General features: G+C 36.6%; 2 protein-coding genes across 3 annotated transcripts; one reads left to right on the top strand and one right to left on the bottom strand.

The window, feature by feature from the left end:
* Window positions 1-361: 361 nt before the first annotated feature.
* Window positions 362-11,644, bottom strand: LOC309490447 (mannose-6-phosphate isomerase-like). 2 transcript variants are annotated; one of them, XM_082159619.1, is made up of 8 exons: window positions 11,572-11,644; window positions 11,181-11,308; window positions 9,386-9,586; window positions 7,959-8,100; window positions 6,826-7,005; window positions 4,836-5,009; window positions 3,972-4,180; window positions 362-2,891 (listed from the first exon to the last, which is right to left on the bottom strand). In XM_082159619.1, the coding sequence occupies exons 1-8, from the start codon at window positions 11,585-11,587 to the stop codon at window positions 2,673-2,675; spliced, it is 1,269 nt and encodes a 422-aa protein (XP_082015745.1). In that variant the 5' UTR covers window positions 11,588-11,644; the 3' UTR covers window positions 362-2,672. The 2 variants fall into 2 exon arrangements, with proteins under 2 accessions (XP_082015745.1, XP_082015746.1); XM_082159620.1 differs by lacking the exon at window positions 11,572-11,644 and adding an exon at window positions 11,424-11,506.
* Window positions 11,645-12,953: 1,309 nt separating this feature from the next.
* Window positions 12,954-26,631, top strand: LOC309490448 (secretory carrier-associated membrane protein 2-like). The gene is made up of 9 exons (XM_082159621.1): window positions 12,954-13,112; window positions 17,058-17,135; window positions 17,363-17,437; window positions 18,182-18,296; window positions 19,501-19,629; window positions 22,922-23,081; window positions 23,723-23,824; window positions 25,322-25,439; window positions 25,519-26,631. Exons 1-9 carry the CDS (start codon window positions 13,056-13,058, stop codon window positions 25,663-25,665), a joined length of 981 nt encoding a protein of 326 aa, XP_082015747.1. The 5' UTR covers window positions 12,954-13,055; the 3' UTR covers window positions 25,666-26,631.
* The last annotated feature ends 812 nt before the right edge of the window (window positions 26,632-27,443 follow it).

The following is a 27,443-nucleotide window of genomic DNA, read 5'->3' on the forward strand; positions in this document are numbered from 1 at the left end:
AATTTTCAGCATCATTCCTCCAGTCTTCAGTGTCACATGATCCTTCAGAAATCACTCTAATATGATGATTTGCTGTTAAAAAACATTTCTGATTATTATCAATGTTGAAATCAAAGTTGTGCAGCATGATAGACTCCAAAATGCATTGTTTTATGAAATTTTACTGTCATATCCTATTTGAATGTCATCCAAAAGGAAACAGGAACATGAGTCTGTGTAAAAGTCAACAAGATGATCCAATAAAAGTCAGTGTCAACAAGCCTGTAATTAAAGGCTGAATGATCACTGGGGAACGTGACCTTTTGTCTGCAAAACCTGTTGCATAAGTTTAGGCCATAAAAACTGGTCAGAAACGAGCAGGTGAAAGATTACAGAACCGTTATTTATTAGAGATTAGAATTACATACAGAGTTCCTCTAATCAGACACATGCTCCATTACAGCTCAGAAAAGTGTCATACATTCATTCATCCAGACTCTCGCTTTAGCCGTCGAACGCATGCTTTTGGATCCCATAACCCTTCAGAATAATACAGCTCCAAAAATATAGAAATAATCCCAGAGGCCAACAAGAGTTGAGGTCAGGCTTCTGGTTTTACACGTACAAATCTGAAGAGGGCACTAAAAATACAGTAAACAAACATCAGGGTCCCGGTAATTCCCAGCATCCTTTGTGCTCTCTAGTGCAAATAGTAACTAACTACAGCAATAAAACAGAACGACAGATCAAGCCATACAGTAACTATTAAGGGAGAATAAAAAGGGTTGCAGGTTATTATTAAAATCAGTTGCACTGGTAATCAAATCCCAAAACTTGTGTCTGTCGCTCATTTAGCAAAGAACGTACTTAATCAATAAACCCATAAAACCATGGAAGTTCTTCATGGAAGAGTACGTCTGCAACAAGGACTCGATGTTCTTCAGCAGTAAAACCATTAAAAAGTCTAAAAAAAACTTTCAAATTGGTCTCAAGTCTAAGTTACCGGGTTTTTATGTAAAAGTTAATTTGTTATTGTCCTCCATCTGGGTTTTATGTTATACGTCCTTATGCAAAAAAAAAAAAGGGAGCAAAATTCGTTTCATTAAATGTTTATATCTTGCAGCCAATAGTGAGTGATCATGCATCCCTGATCATGCATTTAACTTATATGTGTCAACATGAAATCACAACTGAGCCTTTCTACTTTCTTAAAGAGGCTGTATGTGGAATTCAGAAACCCTTGTTTTTAGCGACACTGGTGGCCGTTGAGTGAACTGCAGTCCGCAACATATCGCACATGTTCGTAACGTCCATGAGAATAACGTGATGATTCAATGTTGATATGAGTATGTCAGCACAAGCCTCACGTCGACAGATGAGGTCATTAAAATTACACTGTTACGATATTTGATTAAGATATATCTGAGATGTGAGACATTATGTAGCCCCGCCCCTTTTCAGCGCGGCGCTCGTTGTCATTTGTCTTCCGGTCTGTATTTTCACAGCGATCTTGCGTATTTATGAATGAACGGCTCGTTTTAAAATCTTCCCGGTCGACTGACATTTGTTAAGACATCTGCTTTAAACAATACAATCCTCATGTTAACTTTCGTTAATTTTATATTAAGTAAATCCACTTCAAAAGCTAATTACTCCTGGACAGCAATGCCATAGAGATATACAGAGCGACCGCAAAACCGTAAGTTCAAAGACAATATTCTAAAGATGGCGGCGTCCTCGTTTCTCTGGCGCATAAGGTCTATAGTTTGAATGAATCCCTTTTTCTTTCTTTGCGTGACACATTGACATTAATGTAAAGAATGGCTCTTTTGGCGCTATCCTGAACATAAGAAATCACTTCATGTGTCATTGAACGGAAGTGTGGCTCGCGGGAGCGCGTGACCATCACATCCTTTGGTTTTTCCCGGCAAAAGCGTCCCGAGTCCTTCGCATAAAAATCAATCGACAGGCTTTCATAGGCAACTTAGGAAGACGGGGAACTGGGGAAGGCCTCGTCTTTAAAGTTTCATCACAAGCTGTTCACACCTTGGCAATAAAACAGCGATTAATACATGCAAATTCGCACATATAGCCCCTTTAAGACGTGTTCCTGGTCTTATTATGAATGATTCAGCAGTGCAAGATATTCTAAAGAGAAAAAGTGATTTGTCTTCGTGATCTTTCATCAAAATTAGCTTTAGCTCAAAATTCACCCAGTCAGCTATTGTTTTAGGTTACTGTTGAAGGTAAAACATCTTTTCTAAAACCCTACAATAGTTAATTAAATGCTGGTGGTTTAAACTCATTCTGGTCTGAGTTTATTCTGGAACGCCCACTTTTCACCATCCAATCAAATCTGACTGAACATCCCGTTTCCCTGGTAAATGTGTCACATTATTAAATTAAAACCGTTGTGAACAGCGTTTCATGTTGACTAAAAGGAATTCATATACATATTTTAAAAGAGCATGCACGCAGAACCTCAATCATAATTCAAACCGATTCATTATTTATGTTTTTTGGGGGGTCAAGCATAGCAATTTTAACACTTAAATGTCATCATAATGATCATAATTTGGGGTCATGCAAGATCGTGATGAAGACAAAAACATGGGAACATGGTTTCTACTTGAAGTGTTTCAGCGGTGGGTGTTTATTAGGACAGAACAGACGCTGGACGTTTATGAAGTGTCCTACAGTAAGCAGCAGGCTCTGAACATGGTCATGCCCGTCGATGATGTCACCTGTAACGAGACGCTCTCATTGGCTGAAATGAAGAGCACGGAGCCTCGTTTCAGAGTGATGTCAGAGAGGGCGGCAGCAGACGTGGCGACGGCGTCTCCGTCGATGACCAACAGGATCCCGGCAGATTCCAGCGCGCTCACAGTGTACTGATGCTCTGAGGCGGGGATCTGGAGAACAACACCAGGGACATTAGTGGAATGTTTAATGTTATGTTGATCACAGACACTAGGAACATTATTATGAGTATAATATTACTTGAAATTTAATATTAGAGCTGCACAATTCTGGATAAATTGGAAATTATGATTCTTTTGTAAAAAAAAGAAAGAAAAAAAAAGAGATAATGATTCTATCATGATTCTGAACCGACAACTAAACAATATAACATGTAATTTACTAGAGGTTCTGACAAAATGTTCATTGCTTAATAAATTATCAAATTTATTAGATTTTTTTTTAAATCATATTGAATGAATGATTCAATGACTCACTCATAAATACATCTCTTGTTTCATTACTGGATGAATCAGCATTTTTGAATGAATCTCTTGAATGAATGATTCAACGACTCACTCATAAATACATCTCTTGTTTCATTACTGGATGAATCATCATTTTTGAATGAATCTCTTGAATGAATGATTCAATGACTCACTCATAAATACATCTCTTGTTTCATTACTGGATGAATCAGCATTTTTGAATGAATCTCTTGAATGAATGATTCAATGACTCACTCATAAATACATCTCGTTTCATTACTGGATGAATCAGCATTTTTGAATGAATCTCTTGAATGAATGATTCAACGACTCACTCATAAATACATCTCTTGTTTCATTACTGGATGAATCATCATTTTTGAATGAATCTCTTGAATGAATGATTCAATGACTCACTCATAAATACATCTCTTGTTTCATTACTGGATGAATCATCATTTTTGAATGAATCTCTTGAATGAATGATTCAATGATGATTACATTATTAGCAGTCTCTTGTCGCCACCTACTGGTGTAATAATGTAACTGATCTCCGTTTGAAGAATCAAGTTACTTTCAAAAGGTGATTTGCTCTATTTTGACCGCTACCATGTTTATATCCCAACTATAAACTTTTATCCCAGTACTTCTGTGATAATATAGAATACTGTAATACAGAAATAATGATCCTGCATGGTTGAAGTGAGGCTGTTTCATATCTATACATGACAACTGCTCTCTATGGGATCGTGATGAATGGCGTACCTGTATTCTCATGACGCTGAAGTCTGGCACAGGAGGGTCGTAGAGGTAGACGCAGGGGTCGCTGTTGTCTCGCACGCAGGGGAAGATTTTGGCACTGGCTGGAGCCGGGCTGTAATTCAACATCTCACACAGTGTGTCCACGTCTATGTATTTGGGAGTCAATCCGGCACGTACGGTGTTATCAGAGCACGCCATACACTCCACACAGTCTGCAGGATTCAGAGGACCATTAAACATCCAATTCACATGACTGAATATTATGCAAATTAATAAATATTAAGTGAATAATGTATATATTTCACAAAAAAGTATGACACAACCTACATGGAATAACTGAAAATTAAATTCATATTATAGGATTATTAAATTAATATTAAATAATATATTTCACACACACACACACACACACACACACACACACACACACACACACACACACACACACAAATATATTAATAAATATATTTCACAAAAAGTACGACTACACAACCTATATGGAACAAATTAATATTATGGATTATTAAGTGAATATTAATTAATATATTTCACAAAAAGTACAACAGCAAAACCTACATTGAATAAATGAATATGAATGAACATTAAATTAATATTAAGTGTATATTATTGAATTTATTTCACAAAAAGTACAACTAAATGAATGCATGGAATAAACGAATATTAATGAACATTAAATGAATATGTTTCACAAAAATTATAACTTTTAAATAATAATTACAACTCCACAACCTGCTCAAAGAATATTAAGCAGAAACTACAATACTACCATTTAAAATGTTTAAATATTGAGTTTTTTCAGACTTTGTCCAAGAAACATGTTTAATGAGTAATGTGGTGACATCTGACCTCCAGACAGATAGGCATGAGGCTCGTTTGCTCCCAGAAACATGGCTTCCCCCGGCCGCAGCACCATCCGGTTCAGGAAGTAAATGGAAAAGCATCCGATGTCCCCGGGATACTGGGAATGCAGTCGGAGCAGCAGCTCTCCGTTACTCCTGGAGGTGTCTTTGCCTGCAGCCTCTGGGACAAAATAACACATTCAAGATTGTTTGATTTATATAGCACATTTAAAGACAGCAAGCACAGCTGACCGAAGTGCTGAACAACACAAAAAACGAAGAAACACACATTCATGACAGAAGCTCACAGTGAACTGAAAGCCAAGAAAAAAAAAGAAAAAAGAAGGTTTTATCCTCCTGGGACCCAGGAATAGACTTTTGTCCACTGTAGTGGACATTATGTTTTAGTGGCACCTTACATAAATCGGACTACTTTTCAAATTGTATTTCATAAAGCAACATCTCAGGAAAATGTTATGGGGTTTCAAATCAAAAAATGACTTTTTGTTACAGAACAGGGCATTGATTTCATGTCCACTGTAGAGACATCAGGACTTACATCATGTTTATCAGGCATTTTGTGAGACACAACAAGTGAATATGGAAATAAGTTATGCATCAATATTCCTATGAAATATTAGATAATATTATTAAAATGTTGCTATTTATTACTCCAATTATTACACTTCTTTTTTCATTAAATGTTGCTCCAAGAACACATTAATGTGCGCATTAGATACAGTGTATAGATGCATTGCATTGAATGGGAATATTCATTTATGGCCATTTTACCCACATATTGCATAAATTAAAATGGTGTATCAATTCATTCCGATATATCTTTCATAACATAGTTGAGAATCATCCTTATACAAATTTTAGTTAAAATAAATCCTGAAACCCCAAAATTTATTGGTGATTGAAAAAAAAAAAAAAATCCCATTGTTTTTGCCTATACATATAATTTCATCTCATTTTATTTTTTAAACAACTGAGTCCTGGTGTCACTATAGAGGACATAGCATAACATATGAATAAAATATATTTTTTCAAAAATGTTTTTTTTTACTATTTGTTTCTTATGCTGTAAACAATGTGATGACAAAAAAAAAACTACATTTAAAATGTTTTTTTTTTCTGGGTCTCAGGAGGTTAAGAGACGATTTAAAAACAGTTAAAGCATGTGCCGATCTGATATAAGCCGGAAGGGCCGGCAATAGCGAAGGCTCGATCTCCTCTATGCATTAATCCTGATCTGGGGAAAGAGAGAAGTCTCTTATCACCAGGGGCCGGTTTCACAAAGACAGACTTTGACTATGGCTTAGATATAGTAGATAGTCAGACTTCAGATAGATATCTAAATCAGACCGTTGCACAAAGCACTTAAGACTCTGACTATCTTAAGTAGGACTACACTGCAATGCATTCTGGGTAAAATAAGACACTTTTCAAAACAAAAAACATGGCGGATCGAGTAAGTGCATTCAGCCGCTCAGTGCAGTTTACCCCAGCGGAAAATATGTGTTTGTTGGAGGAGTATAACAGTTACAAGGACATTTTACTTGGGAAATTTAGCGGAGAATGTATTAAAAAGAAGAAATGTTTAAATTATGAGCCATTTTCCCTTTTCTTTTGGCTGTTTGTAATGCAACTGATTGTTACTGCTGGTTGCCAAGGTAACAGAGTCTTAGACCTAAGTTAGCCTGGGGTTAAGGTGTCTAATGTTTTTGGTCTAAATTAAGTCAGTCTTTATTTTTGTGAAACAGTCTAACTTGCATTAGCCTAGTCTATGAGCACATTTTAGACTAGTCTAACACTATAGATATAGCTTTGTGAAACCGGCCCCAGATCTAAGATTATGTGTGGGATTGTGTAGATAGAGTAGATTATTTAAGGATTTAAAAACAAAAAGCAGAATTTTAAACTCAATTCTAAAATGCACAGGATCAGCACAGGTCTTGAATAGCATGTTTGATAATGTGCTGGTTTCCTCTCACCTTCCTCTGAGATCCGCTTGACCAACATGTTGAGCTGATCCACAAACAGCTTCTTCTCACAGTTCATCATTCTGGTGAAGCATTTCTTCAGAGCGAGAGACGTCCGGTCCGAGTCTCCCACAGCGCTCTGGAGCTCCTCGGCGGCTTCAGTCCCGATCAGCGCACGGAACTCTGGGACATCTGAAAAACACACACCAGCTGGTCTCAGATCAGAAGCACAGACCTTCTTTAGTAAATCAGTATTCATATGAGCAGCCAAGACACTTCTACTGCGAAAGGTCAATCAAAAATGTTCAAAGATAATTTTTTGCATGGTTTTTGAACTAATATTTACATTTAACATTTACATTTAATCATTTAGCAGATGCTTTTATCCAAAGCGACTTACGTATGCTACTGATATGGTATTGATATTCTTAAACAAATATATATTTATATAAATATATATATATACACAAATATATTTAAATATATTTTATATTTAAATATTTATATTATATATATATATATATATATATATATATATATATTAAAATATAAAAAATAAATAAATAATATAAATATTTAAATATAAAAAATATTATTTTTAAATAATAGAAACATTTATATATATTTATTTATATATATATATATATTTAAATGTTTCTATTATTTTTAAAAAAGTAATATTTGATATATTTGATTAGATTTATAGATTGATAGATTTCATAATTAATTTTTTATTAATAATTTTTGTTCTCTAAACTTAATGAACTTGCTTAGTAAAAAAAAATAATTCTAGTACAATTTCCAAAAAATTATTCGTATGAGTACAGTGAAGTACGAAACAAAATCATGTATAATATACAGAAGTTAACAATGATTCAGTATCAATGGTGATTAAACAAACACTTCCATAATTTTAAAAGCTTTAGATGATTTAAGTTAAAAAGGCTGCAATTCACATAAAAGTCCTCTGTGTGCAACACATTAAACTTCTGCAATATGACATATTTCCAGGTGTCGGGATATTCAACGAGAAAAATATAATAATAACAATGTAAATGGGGTGTAATTTTGAGTTATACTGTCACATATTTTATCATCTCCAACAGAAAAGCAGCATTATCTCGTATAGTTTATTAAACACTCACCTTTGAGGAAGCCCAAGATCTCCTCCATTGGCCGAAAGCCGCAGAGCCCTTCGAAGCGAGTGAGTGCGATGGCCATCTCCGGTTTGTGGTTGTTGTCTGGGTAATGTTCAGGAAACTGTGCATGGAGTCTGGCAGCCAACTCCTGTCAAGAGACAAGGACAAATGAAGGGTGCTTTCACACTGGGCTCGTTTGCTCGTTTGGTCCGAGCCCGAACGCGTTTGTTCCCGGCGCCCCCCCCCCGCAGCGTCGGTCTGGTTTCACACTCAACTTGATTCTATCGAACCCTGGTGTGTTTGCGAGCATCTTACGTCATCACGAACGTGCACGGCACATGATAGAAAACAGAAAGCGGGTCAAAATATTGTGTTTTTTATTAATTTGGTTCTATTATGCGCAGCTGAGTGAACAACACAGGTTTACTGTGTGTGTGTGTGTGTGTCGCATAAAGTGGCTTTCTGCTGCTTGCAAACGGACTCTTTTGAGGAGACAGTGGATTTCCATTCATTTGTGGCCCTGATTCCACACGCTATGCATGAATACACTTCAGGCTCACTCTCGCTCGAACCCAAGGTAAATCATCAACACTATCATCCCTTACATGTGTTTTATTTAAAGGGATATTTCACCACTGGAAAGATGAATGTGTATTTAAATTGGGTAATTTGTGTAGTAGAAATGTGAAATTATTTTAGAAGTTGGTGCCTTCTAGACTGAGAAAAGCCAGAAAATGTATTTTTGGCTCATGTGGATGAAAGACTACAACTCCCAGAATGCACTTGCTTCGCTGCCCTACGAGGCCACTCCCAAGCCACGCCCCCCGGTTACAGAGGGCAGTGTCGGGAGAAATGATACAGCTAGGCTACTAGTCGACTCGAAACTGAAAAGATGGCGTTTTATCGTGAGATCCCCCTATGAGCGGTTTGGACACATGCGGAACGAGCTCCTCCTATTGGCTGTAGTCTCTCGCCTCTGGACAAAAAAGCCTCTGATGAGCTAAATCATGATTTTTGCGTCATCAGAGGTTTTTGTCCAGACACACAATACAGAAATCTCTCGTCTCAGGGGGACATGAGGGAGGGAAGCACGGTCATTCCAAAATACTACCGGGTTTCTACTGATATAAAGCTTAATGCTAATCGGTGAAGTATCCCTTTAACTAAAACATCATAATCAGCTAAAACGCATGCGCACCCGAGTCCGTGTTGCTTTCACATTCACGTGAACCGCGGGATGGTTCGAGTGCAGTCTCGGGTTCGGGACCCCAGTGCGCACCCGGCTCCGCATGACAGCGTTCACATTAGCGATTTCTCATGCGCACCGTTCCCCGTTCCCAACTAAACTGCTAGCGTGAACGCACCTTAAATCAGCGAATTGTTCTGTTCGTACCCGAGCACATTTCTATGAGGGAAACGGTCTCCAATCTCACCCTGTTGGGATGCGCCTGGATGGACAGAGCCGTGTTGACGGACAGCACTTTGAAAAGGAAAGGGAGCTGCCCGTGGAAAGTGTCCTTGACCTTTGACCCCAGACAACCTGGGAAATCTGCAATCCACTGTCCCAGTGTCCTCTGGGATATCCTGTTGTCTTTGATGAGAGCGTCGCCTTTGGGATGAGCACCCATCCAAAGCTTGAAAGAGCAGAAAACAAAGATGTAATGATTAGAGATTCATTTTGTATCTTATTATTATCTGTTCTTAAAGATGATCTGTATAATGAGATGCATATATATATACATATATGTTTAGATAAGCGGGTGAAGTGCGTAACTTCTGCAGAAGTAATGAAACCAAACATTTTTGCGTTGCGAATGTCAAAATGAATGGTCCTTTAAGATGGTTATTTATAGAACAATAGACTGTGTGACGATATGAACACATGCTGTGGGTTTATTAATAGACTGTCAGATAAAGTGAATGTCAAGCTGACCTTTAAGTGAGCTGCTATTTTCAGAGACACTTGCGCTTGTTAAAGTCTGACACACAATGTGTGTACGACAGCCGCACAATAAAACTGTGGTTCTCTGTCTTGTATTTCATATCAGAATGTGGAAATTGGTGGAAATAAATAAATACAGACTCTTATTTACATTAAAGCGGCCTATTTCAAATGTTTACAATAAAAGTTCTTCCAGGATTTCAGTAATAAAGCTAGGCTAGATCTTTAAAATGCATCCGAAGTGGAACAGTTATCGTACGGCACTCGGCAGTGGTCAAAAAGGATTTAAACAGTGCATTTTTAATTGATCTCTTATTGAGATGTGGATTCGGACGGCAATCAAATCACTGTATGACCTTGTCAATAAACAGCAGGCCGTGGATTTCTACGCAGGTGTTGGGAGAAAAACACCGACTAGTAAATGTTGAAAATACCTCACGACCCCATGAGAAACAGTTATAGTCTGAATAGGGATATTGACACAGTTTGAAAGTCTCTGCATCTTTCGGTTGATGTGTTTTTATTATTTGTATTATTATTAGGGATGCACGATATATATATCGGCATCGGCCGATATATGTTCATTTGTAATGTTATCGTTATCGGCCCGATAAGAAAATTTGGCTAAAATATATAAAAGCTAACAAATAATGTATTATTTCCTTCAGCTGAGACACTTCAGATGCGCACTGATCAACATGATGGTTTTGAATTGCTTGAAATATGATTGGAATCACTTAAAAAAAAAAAGGAAAGTACAGTTCAGTGCAACATGTGCAGTGCAATCTGTCATATAAGCTACATAACATTATAATGAGAACATTATAATTGTGTGTTTGGGTCATTGCTTTTAATGGTGAGACTTTTGTTTTTCTAATCAGGCTCTCAAAAGTTATATAAAAATTTGGATTTAGATTTATCAGCCAATATATTGTCTTGGGTTAGGGTTAGGGTTAGTAAGGGTTAATGTTCATATTGGTGCATCCCTAATTATTATTATTAATGCAGGGGTGTATAATTATAAAATCAATAATAATAATTATTACACAATTTGAAGGTCTATGTGGCTCTCTTCGGCTTTCTCAAAAGCGAGTTTTTATTTTTCATTACAACACAGGCAATAACAAAAAGTTATCCATGAGGAAGATATAAACATAAAATTCTCTTTATTTTTTTCCATGACATTTCTATCAGTTTGAAAGCATTTTATATTTAGCTAATCTATATTTTTATCCACAGTAATTTGAGATTTGTTTTGTTTTTTCCGGGTCTGATCCACACTGTACCTCTGCGTAGGGTTTGCTCTCCTCGATGAGAGCCTGAGGGTCTCCACCGAGCACGAGCCGGGCCACCTCACTGTCCTGGCCCACTTTACCCCAGGCGTAGTTCTGCACCACACAGCACAGAGGAAACACTGCGGACACAGAGACACTGGTATAAAATACGCGTTTCAAACACAAGTATCTGATGTCATATGGATGAATGAATGGGATGAATGGACGTGAATCACATCGATGAGAAACGCTTACACACTCAAATCCGAACAACCGCACAAATAACTAATCCACCCAAACGACACACAAACCAACGATAACAACCAGTCCTGTTTGAACCCGCTGCTTGACACCGAACGCTTTGTAAAATAAACAATGAAATGTGAAGTGAGATTAAACTGACCTTTCACTTCCGCCATCTCTGCGACGTTAACTGTCACGTAGGTGACGTCACGGCTCGCCAACCAATCACGAGCCTTTAGATGTAAATAAATATAATCATTCTGTGTGTACATTTTATTTTAAAATGTAATCTAGGCTATTTCTATGAATAGCTAAGGGTTAAGTTAAGGTAACGAAATAAGGAGGTTAAATATATAATACATTTTTCTTTTACTATAATTATATATTCATATATATAAAAAAAATGTCGTCCAGTATAATTAAAATCGATCAATCAATCAATCATTTTATTTCTAAAGCACGTTTAACAGCAACACGAGTTGACCAAAGTGCTTTACAGACCCTACCTTAATAAACATATAGACAAACACACCATAAAACACAACAAAGCACTAAATAAACCACATAGGCAAGAACAAGAGAAGGGTCTTCAACCTAGATTTAAAACACCCAATAGAATCACAGGATTTAATGTGTAAAGGGAGACTATTCTTTACACAAAATGAAAAATAATGCATTTGTATGACTATTTTTTATTGTTTATAGAACTTCCCCAATAATATGAATAATTCTACAATAAATTATTTTTATTTTTATATCCCATTGAAAAAATTACAACACAACAATTGTTCAAACTTAACATAGTGACATGGTTGCACTTAAAACAAACAAACAAACAAACAAATGAATGAATAAATGCGAAACTGAAGTTATATTACAAATTACCTTTAAGTTAAGAAATACAATACGTGTCTTTTTGATAAAAAAAGAGAAAATCTCGATATAATGTAATTGAGTGCTATTTTTTTATTGATAATTATTTTAAAAAGTCTTTTTATGAGATCGAGTTCATTAAAAAAGAGATTGACAGTCAGATTTAGGTTGACGGTCAGAACATTTTGTTTTCTGGATATAAAGTTTTTTTCATGCAGAATCTAAAAGTTTACCTCATAATAATCGTAATAATCATTTTAAAAAAATTCTTCTGATGATATCACCGTCAGATCATTATTATATAAAAAAAGAGAAAAAAAGAGAATATTAGGCTATATAAAATTATATAATATTCTGTTATTATATAATATTAATTATATTTTGATATAATTTATACTGATTATATAAAAAGAGAAAATCTCGATATAATGTAATCAAGTGCTATTTTTTTATTGATAATTATTTTAAAAAGTCTTTTTATGAGATCGAGTTCATTAAAAAAGAGATTGACAGTCAGATTTAGGTTGACAGTCAGAACATTTTGTTTTCTGGATATAAAGTTTTTTCATGCAGAATATAAAAGTTTACCTCACAATAATCTTAATACTCTTTTTTTTTTTTTTTTTTATCTTCTGATGACGTCGCCGTCAGATCTGCTGCGCATGCGCGTCACGCACTCACTACGGAAGTGTGGAGAGGAAACGGCAGAGTTCGCAGTGTTTCTCCGGTGCCGCTCAGTTTGGACTCTAAAGACGGATAAAGTCCCTCACAATGTCGGGATTTGACTCAAACCCGTTTGAAGATGCAGTCGATGTCAATCCATTCCAGGTGAGAAGCGCTTCTGAGGGGTTTAAGCGGGTGTTTAGGGGAGTTTCGCAGGGTTTGTGTTGAAGATGATGATGATGGTGATGATGATGGGAGTTTTGAGTTTCGGTTCGGTTCGGCCGTTGACGTGTCATGGTCTCTGATGCGGGTGTTAGTTTGGTAGTTTGTTAGGTGTCGCTGGTGAAGGGTGTGTGTATCCGCGCAGGTTTGATGACACGCTGAAGGCCAGAGCGCCACTCCTGTTAATGTCACAACACTGTAAAGTGCTGTAATAACATCATAACCGCCTGAATGTAACTCAGTGAGTCACACAGTGAGAGTGAGGCTCTGATCACCTGTGCTCGACTGTTCTTCTCTTCATCATCATTAATGCGCCACACAATCGAGCTGTAATGCGTCAGACAAAACTCAAGAGTCCTGAGCGCATCTGATCCAGACATGCAGATCTGTCATTATGCTTTCTGCACAACATGATTTGCATTAATGCATTTTGATTATTGAATGAAAACAACAAACGTGATTGATAATAATGCGTTGTACAGTGCAAAAAAATTCAGATCTCACAATGGTGTGTTTGATATCATGAGCTTTATATCTATGGTAAGATTCTAGGTTATTCTAATGTGTAATGTGAATATAGATTGCATTTATTGCATTTACACTATTTTTTTGCAGTTCAAATGCACAATTTTTAAATACAAAGAAAAATATGGCATGCACTGTAATAAGAAATATACATTATATATGCTACAATAAATAATAATGATGCATTATATGCATTACATGCACTAAACAGGTCAGGATTTCGACAAGATATTTGACAAATAACATGCAGTTTTAATCCACATAAAAAAAAAATGTTAAAATATATGTAAATATGAATGTAAAATGTATATATTTTAGTTGCATTTATTAAACATGTTTTTTTTTTTTTGCAGTTAATTCAGTAGTCTTGCTGTGTGACAAATGCACAATTATAAAAGTGAAAATATGTTGTAATCTCTCAATTAATTTGACATTAAGTGTAGTTTAAGTGCCACCTGCACACAGATTGCTTTAGTTTTACAGTCTGTTTGTCATCTGGCATCTTTGTTGTGTTTTCATTGTCTGGAGTCTCATATATTTTCCATCTGTTTCTTTAATGCAGCAGAATATTGAGTTATGCACAAAGCAAACATTCCTGCGCTCCACCTCCCCCTCGACGGGAAACACAGATCGCTTGTCTGCTGGAATAGAATCATAATTCAGATGTTTAGTGATGCTTGCAGTGACTTTCTGCTGAGTTTGATGGTTTTGATCCATGAAAGTGTCCATTTTCACATTGTATGTCATGTTTCATAATGTGCATCATATTACCTGTTGATTGTTATGGCCAGAAGAGAACGGCTGTCGAGAAATCTGACTATTCTTATTTTTAATAGATTAGTGCAGTATTGATTAAAAAATTATGTAACCGTGCACATCATTGTTTTTGTGTTGAAATATAATTTTTAATCAGAATAACTTCCCCCTCACTCTTGCAGTAACTTCTCTTCTCTGATGACGGCGGCGGCGGGGCAACCTGTCACTCACATGAGATGTACAGTTTGATTGACCAGTGATGGACGTTTTTCAGATTTTAGACCTTAATAATTGATTCCACTTATCGATTCATGTGCGCATTTATAGTTTTAAACCGTTCAAGCGCAAGAAGACATGAAAGAGAAACTCGGTTCGGCACGAGAATACTGAATTGAGTTCTCTTTCACGTCTTCTTGAGCTTGAACTGAGAAATACACACAAAATGATGTCAGAATATCCTCGTAAACACAGTCGGTTAGGTGAACATCAACAGTTTAGAAAGAAAACTCGCGTGTAACAGTATATTAGATCAGTGCATCAGGTCTTAAAGTGACAGTAGCCTAATAAACCTGCTGTCGTTACTGTTCGTCAAAGAACATAGAGGAAAGTAAATCACTCACTGATCTTGACTGAACAACACAGATTTAATATAAAAAGAAAACTATTCAGTGATATCAATTTCAGAACTTTGTTGAGTTGTATTTATTTGTGCTAATTTGCTTATTTGTTCTCCTTGTATTTGCTGACTGTATACTTGTCTTTAATAATGTTTGAAATGTATATTAGTTAGTCTAGTTGACTAGTGGGTTGTTCTTTAGGCTGCTGATTTTTGTTCATGGTTTGCAACATCTAGAACAAAACACAGAATATGTTTGATATCTAAATGTTTGATGTTTTTTTTTCATATTGGATTCGAAACTGGGAATCGGTAAGAACCGGAATTGTTAAAAACGCTAGAACACGTGTAAAACACACTAGTCCTGTCAGGCGCTGGTCTGAAGAGCTTCTGTGGTGTTGATTCGGGATCGAGGCCTGTGGGAATGAGGACAGGTGTGTTTGTCAGGACAGACGGCAGAGACGCGCTCAAACGCTCTTATTCCATACTTTTGTCATTTATTTTGTGCAACTTTCTGAGGTATTTTTGCAGCTTAGATGCTTTGATGGGGGTGGAAGTTCGTTTTATGTTCTGAAAGTTGATTTTATAGGACAATGAATTAGATTTTTCCTGATTCGAGCCTTTTAAGATCCTTCTGAGGACAAAGGAAGTTCTCCATGTCTATTGTGTTTCATGTGTCCCGCACTGGGTAAATATTTAAGTTGCTTCCTGTAAAGACTGGCTGATGCAACATCAGATGTGATTAATGATTGCTGGGGATTCACATTAATAATCAGTGAACGAGAGTCTTCTAGATGAGTCGACATACACACATATTTAGATGATGTTGTTCTCATCTGCCTATAGCAGAGCAAACAACACTCAACTGAAGAAATGCAGAGATGAATCTCAAATGCCTCAGTATATTGAAAAGCTCCGTGTGTGTGTGTGTGTGTGTGTGGCTGCTGTGGTTTGAAGTCATGAACTGATGGACTGTATGAATTAGTGTAAGGAAGGATCAGAACTGATGTCAGGATTTTACTTCCTCATTGTGGCCACAGAGAAATCTGAAATCTGATTGGATGAGTGTGACCTATTCACCTCGCTGTGATGATGATGATGTCACTGTATTGTAATTGAGGCATGTGACTCAATAACTTGTGACGCACTCGCATCATGGTTTCAATTCAATTTCAAAAGACGGCAAAACCAGCCGCTCCTTGAAGTCCTCGGTCAGGAAGGAGATGGTGATTTCTGAGCTGTGATTGGTTGACCAGTGTCTCAGATCCTCCACCTCGCTAAACATGTTTACAACCCGTCATATTAGTATTTGTTTAATGAGGCCTTTGCTACTTTGTAAGGACCATTAGTTTTGGATTGGATGCATTTACATTAATTTGACTTTTTTATTTTTATTGTATTTTATTTTATCCTTTTTTTCTTTTCTTTTTCTTTTTAAACAGCACTTGGGTTCACTGTGGCTTTTAAGGTGCTTTATAAATAAATTTAGATTTGATATGGATTAATTTGTTTTGGATCCATGAAATAATAATAATAATAATAATAAAAAAATGTTTTTATTAAATATTTGAATTAATGCCATTTAAACATTATCATATTATAATAATATTTATAATATAAATTATTATTGTGAAATGATATTATTCAGTTATTTAATATTTATTATTTTATATTTCATGTATACATATTTATACAAACACACACACACACACACAAGTGGTCACCAATTTATTTAATGAAAAACACTATAAAAACAGTAATATTGTGAAATATTATTACAATTTAAAATAACTGTTTTCTATGTGAATATACAGTAAAGTGTAATTTATTCCTGTGATCAAAGCTGTATTTTCAGCATCATTACTCCAGTCTTCAGTGTCACATGATCCTTCAGAAATCACTCTAATATGATGATTTGATTGGTATAGTGTGCATTATAATAATTCATTATAATTATTGTCTAATAATAATACTGTGTCCATCTCTTTCAGGATCCGTCTGTCACTCAGGTGACGAACTCTTCAATCGATGGCATAGAAAGTTTCAGTCCGTTTCCTGATGGTAACTCGGTGAGTCTAACGAACATTATTCCACTGGGTGTGTAAGACCAGTATCTTTATCAGAGTTGTGTAATTGTGCTCTGAACTCTAATGTAATAAAGCAATAAGCTGGTTTTACCACAGTTAACAATGTGTGCATGTGTTCAAGCTCCAACAGCAATGTGATACAAAACACCAATGCTTTGCATTTTATTATTCATTAATAAAATCCCAATAATGATGTTTTTTGGTGTCAGGGAAGCACCATCCCGGCCTCCAGCGCCCCGTCTCAACCTGCGGTCCTGCAGCCGTCAGTGGATCCCGGGCCAAAGGTCAGCGTCTCACATGCACACGCACACACACATTCTTGTACATCTATCTTTATGAGGACATTCATTGACACAATGCAATCTCTAGCCGCTTACCCTAACCTTACCCATCACAACTAAGTGCCTAACCCGACCCCTGACCCTAAACCGACCCTAACCTCATTATAACCTGATCCCTAAAACCAAGTCTTGACCCTCAAACGGGCCTTTAAAGGGCTCTCAGAAAGTCAGGACAGGCCAAAATGTCCTCACTTTACTCTCTTTGTCCTTCACTCCAATGGTCTAAAACTCAAACTGGTCCTCACAAAGATAGCACACACACACACACACACACACACACACACACACACACACACACACACACTCTCACTCACACACTCTCACACATACTCTCTCACACACACACACACACACACACGCACGCACGTGTCTTCAAAGGATGTAAGCGTTCCCTGTCTGTATTTTCTAAAAGTCATAATCATTTGTTAACAAACAAGTATTCATTACTTCAATGAGCTCATTGTTTCTGCATTACATTATTACATTGTTTAAATTAATAAATTTTTAGCTAACTGTGATTTGTATATGTACATTTCTGAAATGCATAACTTAGACAGTTTCCTCTGATAACAGATCACTCTAAATTGTAATGTTGACCCACTTTGAAACGATGTGTATTGTGAAATACACAATACAAAATACTATACAAATAAAGGTGAATTGAATTGAGCTGAATGGTGTGCGCAGGCCCAGGCTGCAGCTGCGCAGGCGAATCTGCTCAAACAGCAGGAGGAGCTGGAGAGGAAAGCAGCCGAGCTCGATCGACGAGAACAAGAGCTTCAGAGCCAAGGAGCGACTACAGGTAACACACACTTCTCTGATCCTGCAGTGTGTACACCACGATCATCCGCCATCGCGTTTGCATGAGGTGCAGGATCCCACAATGTGTGATGAATAAACTACTTGTGATTACAGCCACAGTGTTCATGCTCTTGAGACATAATTTAATCAGACTGCCACGAGTTAAGACATTTTTTGTACAAAACTACACTGAAGTGTGAGAGAACTGGGCGTCATCTGGGCTCATGTTGCATGTTTAATAGATTTATCACTGCATGTTATGCTCTTATTAGTGTTATATTATATACTATTACAGTTTTTGTTAATGTTTTGAATTAGAATCTATTTTTATATTTTTCCCGTTTCATTTTAATTCGAAGTTTTTGGTCATTTTCTTGCATTTTTTGCCATTTTTATTAATTTTAGTTTTGTTTAAATATGTCTATATAAGTTTTAGTTGATTTAGTTTTAGTTATTGCAGTCCTTCATCTTAAACTGAACAAAAATTTGAAATGTTGCCTTGACTGAAATACAATCAATAGTGAGTTTTTATGGTAGCACTTTAAAAATAAGGTTTCATTAGTTAACATGAACTAATAATGAACAATACTTATGCAGTATTTACTTAATGTTAATTTCAACATTTAATAATATATTTTAATATATAAAATAATTTTTTTTGTTAACATGAATTAATGCACTGTGAACTATGAACCAACAATGAATAATTACTTACTATAATCAATAATTTATTTTAAACAAATTTTATTACTCACCTATTTTATTTTAAGTAATTTTAAGTGTTTTTATGGTTTTATAGTTTTATTTGTTCTAGGGCTGTCAAATCGATTAATCACGTGTATGTATGTATATATATATATATATATATATATATATATATATACACAAACACACATATATATAATGCAAACATATATTATATAAACAAACTTTTATAATGCAATTAATGACGATTAATCGGTTTGACAGCACTAATTTGTTACAAGTTATCAATGATAACTCTGGCACTGATTACAAAATGCTACTTTTAAAAATAATAGTATGCAGTGTTTAGTGCACAGTATGCTAGTATTTCCTTCTGAGTGTGTTTGCACACACATCTGAACATACACAGTTGCATAAATCAACAGACGGGTCCATAGCGTCTTTATTTGTTGTGAGTGTTTGACGAGTTTTGTGTGATATGGGCGTCTGTTTCTCCTCAGGCAAACAGAACAACTGGCCTCCTCTCCCCAAATTCTTTCCCATCAAGCCTTGCTTCTACCAGGACTTCTCTGAGGAGATCCCGCTGGAGCATCAGAGACTCTGCAAGATGATGTATTACCTGTGGATGTGTGAGTTTAACAGTGTCAACATCAAGCTGTTCTAATGACACTAACTAGATACTAACCCTGAACCGACCCCTAAACCTCAACTGAACCCCCTAAACCTCAACTGAACCCCCTAAACCTCAACTGAACCCCCTAAACCTTAACCCCCTAAACCTTAAATTAACTCCCTAAACCTTAAATTAACCTCCTTAAATTAACCCCCTAAAGCTTAAATTAACCCCCTAAACCTTAACTGAACCCCATAAACCTCAACTTAACCCCCTAAACCTTAACTTAACCCCCTAAACCTTAACTTAACCCCCTAAACATTAACTTAACCCCCTAAACATTAACTGAACCCCATAAACCTCAACTTAACCCCCTAAACCTTAACTCAACCCCATAAACCTCAACTTAACCCCCTAAACCTCAACTGAACCCCATAAACCTCAACTCAACCCCCTAAACCTCAACTCAACCCCCTAAACATTAACTGAACCCCATAAACCTCAACTTAACCCCCTAAACCTCAACTGAACCCCATAAACCTCAACTGAACCCCCTAAACCTCAACTCAACCCCCTAAACATTAACTGAACCCCATAAACCTCAACTTAACCCCCTAAACCTCAACTTAACCCCCTAAACCTCAACTTAACCCCCTAAACCTTAACTGAACCCCATAAACCTCAACTCAACCCCCTAAACATCAACTCAACCCCCTAAACATTAACTGAACCCCATAAACCTCAACTTAACCCTAAACCTCAACTTAACCCCCTAAACCTTAACTGAACCCCATAAACCTCAACTCAACCCCCTAAACCTCAACTTAACCCCCTAAACATTAACTGAACCCCATAAACCTCAACTTAACCCCCTAAACCTTAACTGAACCCCATAAACCTCAACTTAACCCCATAAACCTCAACTGAACCCCATAAACCTCAACTGAACCCCATTAACCTCAACTCAACCCCCTAAACCTTAACTTAACCCCCTAAACCTTAACTTAACCCCCTAAACCTCAACTTAACCCCCTAAACCTCAACTTAACCCCATAAAACTCAACTTAACCCCATAAAACTCAACTTAACCCCATAAAACTCAACTTAACCCCATAAACCTTAACTTAACCCCATAAACCTTAACTGAACCCCATAAACCTTAACTTCACCCATGTAGTTACCTTACACTACTCAGTACTTCTGTGTGTAAGTACACTGTAAGTACAGATATGGTGAAATAAAGTGCAACCCTTTTTTCATTTCTTATTACATATAAATGCTCTTATTTTGATTGATTCATCAGAGTATGTTGTTACAAGTACAAAAAAATATATATTCATAATTTTTCATAAAAAAAAAAAAGTTTTACCATCCTATCGACAAATTTTTTTTTTTTTTTTTAATATAAAAGTGTTTATTTCTTATTTATATACTGTCATGGTATTTATTAATATTTTAAATTAACCTTTATTTTTATATTAAGTATTAGGTATTATTATAATACATCAGGTATTATTTAGCCTATATAAATATATATGTACAGTGAGGAAAATAAGTATTTGAACACCCTGCTATTTTGCAAGTTCTCCCACTTAGAAATCATGGAGGGGTCTGAAATTGTCATCGTAGGTGCATGTCCACTGTGAGAGACATAATCTATAAAAAAAAATCCAGAAATCACAATGTATGATTTTTTAACTATTTATTTGTATGATACAGCTGCAAATAAGTATTTGAACACCTGAGAAAATCAATGTTAATATTTGGTACAGTAGCCTTTGTTTGCAATTACAGAGTTCAAACGTTTCCTGTAGTTTTTCACCAGGTTTGCACACACTGCAGGAGGGATTTTGGCCCACTCCTCCACACAGATCTTCTCTAGATCAGTCAGGTTTCTGGGCTGTCGCTGAGAAACACGGAGTTTGAGCTCCCTCCAAAGATTCTCTATTGGGTTTAGGTCTGGAGACTGGCTAGGCCACGCCAGAACCTTGATATGCTTCTTACAGAGCCACTCCTTGGTTATCCTGGCTGTGTGCTTCGGGTCATTGTCATGTTGGAAGACCCAGCCTCGACCCATCTTCAATGCTCTAACTGAGGGAAGGAGGTTGTTCCCCAAAATCTCGCAATACATGGCCCCGGTCATCCTCTCCTTAATACAGTGCAGTTGCCCTGTCCCATGTGCAGAAAAACACCCCCAAAGCATGATGCTACCACCCCCATGCTTCACAGTAGGGATGGTGTTCTTGGGATGGTACTCATCATTCTTCTTCCTCCAAACACGTTTAGTGGAATCATGACCAAAAAGTTCTATTTTGGTCTCATCTGACCACATGACTTTCTCCCATGACTCCCATCCAAATGGTCATTGGCAAACTTAAGACGGGCCTTGACATGTGCTGGTTTAAGCAGGGGAACCTTCCGTGCCATGCATGATTTCAAACCATGACGTCTTAGTGTATTACCAACAGTAACCTTAGAAACGGTGGTCCCAGCTCTTTTCAGGTCATTGACCAGCTCCTCCCGTGTAGTTCTGGGCTGATTTCTCACCTTTCTTAGGATCATTGAGACCCCACGAGGTGAGATCTTGCATGGAGCCCCAGTCCGAGGGAGATTGACAGTCATATTTAGCTTCTTCCATTTTTTAATGATTGCTCCAACAGTGGACCTTTTTTCACCAAACTGCTTGGCAATTTCCCCGTAGCCCTTTCCAGCCTTGTGGAGGTGTACAATTTTGTCTCTAGTGTCTTTGGACAGCTCTTTGGTCTTGGCCATGTTAGTAGTTGGATTCTTACTGATTGTATGGGGTGGACAGGTGTCTTTATGCAGCTAACGACCTCAAACAGGTGCATCTAATTTAGGATAATAAATGGAGTGGAGGTGGACATTTTAAAGGCAGACTAACAGGTCTTTGAGGGTCAGAATTCTAGCTGATAGACTAGTGATGTGATTTCTGAATTTTTTTTTTTAGATCATGTCTCTCACAGTGGACATGCACCTACGATGACAATTTCAGACCCCTCCATGATTTCTAAGTGGGAGAACTTGCAAAATAGCAGGGTGTTCAAATACTTATTTTCCTCACTGTATATATATATATTCTTTTTTTTAAGGAAGGAAGTAAATGTGTTTCAAACTCGCTGTAATACATTTAACATCTGTATTGTGAAGGGAAACAGGACTTTCAGTGTTGAGTTTTAGGACTGGATGAATTGATCTATCAGATTGAGCTGAGCTCGTATCAGGCATTTCTCTTGTTTGATGTGTGTGTGTGTGTGTGTGTGTGTGTGTGTGTGTGTGTGTCCGTGCAGGGCAGTGTGTGACGCTGTTTCTGAACGTCCTGGCCTGTCTGGCGTTTTTCACCACTAGCTCATCAGCAGGCGTTGACTTCGGCCTCTCCATCCTCTGGTTCATCTTGTTCGCCCCATGCTCCTTCCTCTGCTGGTACAGGCCCGTCTATAAAGCCTTCCGGTGAGTCTCTCTCCTTTAATATACTCTCATGTGTTCAAATGACACAACCTGGGGCCGGATTCACCAAATATTCGTAAAAAAATTCTTCTTAAAGGAATAGTTCACATAAAAATGAAAATTCTGTCATAATTTACTCGTCCTCAAGTTGTTTCAAACCTGTATGAGTTTCTTTCTTCTGCTGAAGACAAAGGAAGATGACTTCCATAGTAGGAAAAAAATGGGGTCCATCAACTGTTTGGTCACGACATTCTTCAAAATATCTTCTTTTGTGTTCAGCAGAAGAAAGAAACTCATACAGGTTTGAAACAACTTGAGGACGAGTAAATTATGACAGAGTTTTCATTTTTATGTGAACTATCCCTTTAACTGATACACCGCTCTACAGTAATTTGAAAGTGATTGCAGTACCAGTTTTGGCCACAATCTTACATACGGTTCCTTTAAAAATGTCTGTATGTTATCAATGTCAAAATATAGGCCAGGGAAAATGCCGAGTGTCTAGTAACTTCGTAAAAGCACGAGCCACAGCGGCTGTTTGGTGAGGATTTTGGTGAATCCGGCCCCTGATGACATGATGCTTATGGGATATTGTCAGCACATTTCTGTCACTTCGATAATTCATATATTTATTTCTCTTTCAGGTCTGACAGCTCCTTCAATTTCTTCTTCTTCTTCTTCATTTTCTTCGGTCAGATCGTGGTGTCTGTGATTCAGAGCGTGGGCATTCCCAATTGGGGCAACAGGTATGAGTAAACTCATTTCTTCACAGCTTCATTCTGGACTACAGTAATTCACTAGTAGTTGTTGTTTCACTATTGCGAGTGTTAAAGGAATATTTGAGCGCAGAAGTGAGGCTCACCGCCTGTGAGCTGCACCGTTTGTCTGTTCTCCTCTGTGACAGATGTGTCTCTCACACTCAGCTCTCTCTTCTTCTCTTTGACCAGTGTCTCTTCCTCAACTAACGGTTTTCTGCTGCTGGACTTCCTTTAAAACTCTTGCTTCCTATCTGAAGTATGTCCTCTTGCTCTTGAAACTTCTTGCTTTATCCTTTCCTCTTAAAGCAGCGCGTTTGCCCTGAAATAAAAGTGCTTGATTTCTCAGTACTCAGTATTCTCAGTAGAATAATGTTAATATGAGACTCTCTTCATTCTGATTGGTCAGTTGCAGCATTCTGAGATTTAAATATTTTTGAATAATGAGGCTAAACTGTATGATTGGTTATACAGGGGATTTCCTGCATATCTGTGCTAGTTTGATTTATAAACTAGAAATTCCATTAAGTTTAGTTTTCATAAATATTCATAAATACTGCTGAAATCTGTATTTCATGTGCATGTAATGTGAAAAATAGACATGTGGCAATTGTAGAATATATCTAGAAATATATAACATTTGTTTTAGAATTGTTTTCTTTTTAAATTTTTATATAGTTAAAATGTAATAAATATATATGTATGATGATGTATATGAATGTAATAAAATGTATATATATGTATTTAATAGAATACAATTAGAGTTAAAAAATATAATATTATATAATATATAATTTTTATATTTATTTGTTTGATAGCTGTATTAATTTTATAGAATATAATTCAATATCAAACAATTTTATATATTTTATTTACGTTTTTAGAATTCAGATCATTCTAAATAAAACATAGTATATATTGTAAAAATGTGAAATATTTAACATGTTTTAGAATAGTTTTCTTTTTAATTTATATTTCTTTTTAATTAATTTAATAAAAATGTATATATGTGTAAATTAATTTAATAAAATGTATGTATACATATGTTATAGAATACATTTAGAGATAAAATATATAAAATTATAATTTATATATATATATATATATATATATATATATATGATATAATATAATATAATATATATATATATATATTATGTGTATATATATCATGTATATTATTAAATTTGTATGTATTACCCATAAAATGTATATTATTAATTTGTTTGATATATGCATTAATTTTATAGAATATAATTCAAAATCAAACCATTTTTATTTAATTTTTTACTTTTGTTTTTTAAATTCCATTCATTCTAAACAAAATATAGTATATATTGCATGCAAAAAAAAACATAAAAAAAATAATGTATCTACTCCCAATAGAAGATCTGAAATATTCTTTTGTATGGACATATTTGTAGTAGCAAAGCATCATTTAGCCGGATCAACCATACATTATTTACTCGCTGTTCTTCTTGATTCCAGCGGCTGGATCACCGCCATACAGGCGATGAGTTCTAATAGAGCGGTCGGCATCATTATGATGGTGGTGGCGGCCTTCTTCACGGCCAGTGCCGCCCTCTCCGTCTTTTTACTGAAAATGGTGAGTAAGCAGCTCAGAGGTTTAGAGTGAAACTCTGTGGCTCTTTGGCTTGGCTTGATGTGTCGTTGGTGTTTTCCAGGTTCATTCCAACTACCGTCGCACTGGTGCCAGTTTCCAGAAGGCCCAGCAGGAGTTCTCCCAGGGCGTCCTCACGAACCGCAATTTCCAGAGCGCAGCCGCCACCGCCGCCACCAGTGCCGCCCAGAGCTCGTTTCAGAGGAACTAGAGCCAGGAGTCACGCATCACTTCCTGCTCATCCAGAACCCAAAGCCCAGCTGCGCTCACAAACGTTGCCCTCCATCACCGGCTTTGGTTCTGCATCTTCATTTGGTCCCAGTTTGGTCTTTAGACTGCAGAGGCACTACTTTCATGTGGGTTATTTTTTATTTTTTTTGGAAGGTATGAAGTTTAAATGTTCATCAGTGAGTTTGTATATTTGTATGTATGCAGAAAATGTCCTGTATCCTTTTTGACCTCGGTTATGCTGTATATAAAGTAATTTAATGTTTCCCCTGTTATCCGGAGTGATACAGGAGCCGATCAGTGTCCTTAAATTACAATTAATAAAACGATCATGAAAGGAACTCAAACCCTTCTCACAGCAGTGATGAAGACGGTTACATGCATGTGAGGGTTTATGCACTTCTGCTAAGACTTCAAAAGCATCATTCCTAAAATATAATTAGATTTTTTTATTCTGCATTCTTTATTAGTGCCAAAGAATAATGACATGCACTCAGAATTCCATGGAAGCATTAGAATCATGACCTTGGAATCTTGACGGACACGGAGAACATTGCTATTATTGTCTTAATCGTAAGACTGAAGGTGATGTAGGTTTGTTTCACGCTGCATAAATGTTTGATAACCATTGTTCATGTGTACAGGCTTTTTAGGCTACTGATTGTAAACGGTCAAATCAAAATAGTTTTACTAGTACTCGGTTAAATTTTACATGGTTGGTTGATTTTTTTTTTTTTTTTTTTTAGCATCGGAAAGTCCTAGCTTTTTGAAACAAACGTGTAAAAGGGTTTGCAGTAAAATGGTCCTGAAATGCATGTTAACAACTCAAAATAATGCCAGATAATATTACCAAGAAAGGGTTATATAATTTTGTCAGATGAGATGAGATTTTTTTTTCAACAGTGAATGGAAGTTTTTTTGAGCAAATAAATTTTTTCTGATTAACAAATTTTGTCCGAGTCATTTGTTTATGGTATCAAGCAAAAATGAATAATCGGTCTATATCGTTTGCATTTTGAGCAGAATTCCTGGTTAACCAACCCTCAGCATGTCACATGATCATATCAAGCACAATACATTTCAATGTCCTTTAGTAGGTTGTAGATGTGCAAAAAAAAAGGGGGAAAACAGATTGTCCAATTTAATCATGATATTTGTGATCTACACAACAAAATAGTGCTTCTCTTCTAAACTTGATAACGTTCAATCTGCTAGATTACATTCAGCGCCTGATCAAAAACATTCCCCCAGTAGTATGTTCCTGCCAAGGGGGTAATGTTTCAGAAAAAACTGAAGCCTCCCCGGGTGCCGCCATTGATTAGCAGACCCTCACCTGCTGTTAGCATGCCATTGACTCCCATTCATTTTGGCGTCACTTTGACAGCGAATAACTTTTACATCTGAGGCGTTTAAAGACTCCATTTGTCCATTATTTATTTCTAAAGAAACACGAAAATGTATAAAAGGCTCCATTACCTTGTATCTTACGTTATGGCCACGTAGAAGCAATTTTTGTAAAAATAGGCTAACGATTGCGTCATAACCACACAACTCTCTGTCGCACAGTAGAGAGATTACCGTATGGACAGGAGGAGAAGCTCGCGGGCAATCGGGGGGACGTGGAGGCAAAATGACAAAGTAATTAATCAGAATACTTAGCAAAAGTTTCTCCTGCTCCAGCTCACGGACACCTCTTACTCACACTCTCCGTCTCTGCAAGTTTCGGAAGGGAATGATTCAGATTTCTCTTGGCACAGCTAC

Source organism: Leuciscus leuciscus, assembly GCF_965113295.1.
Source record: "Leuciscus leuciscus genome assembly, chromosome: 25".
NCBI classification, from domain to species: Eukaryota; Metazoa; Chordata; class Actinopteri; order Cypriniformes; family Leuciscidae; genus Leuciscus; species Leuciscus leuciscus.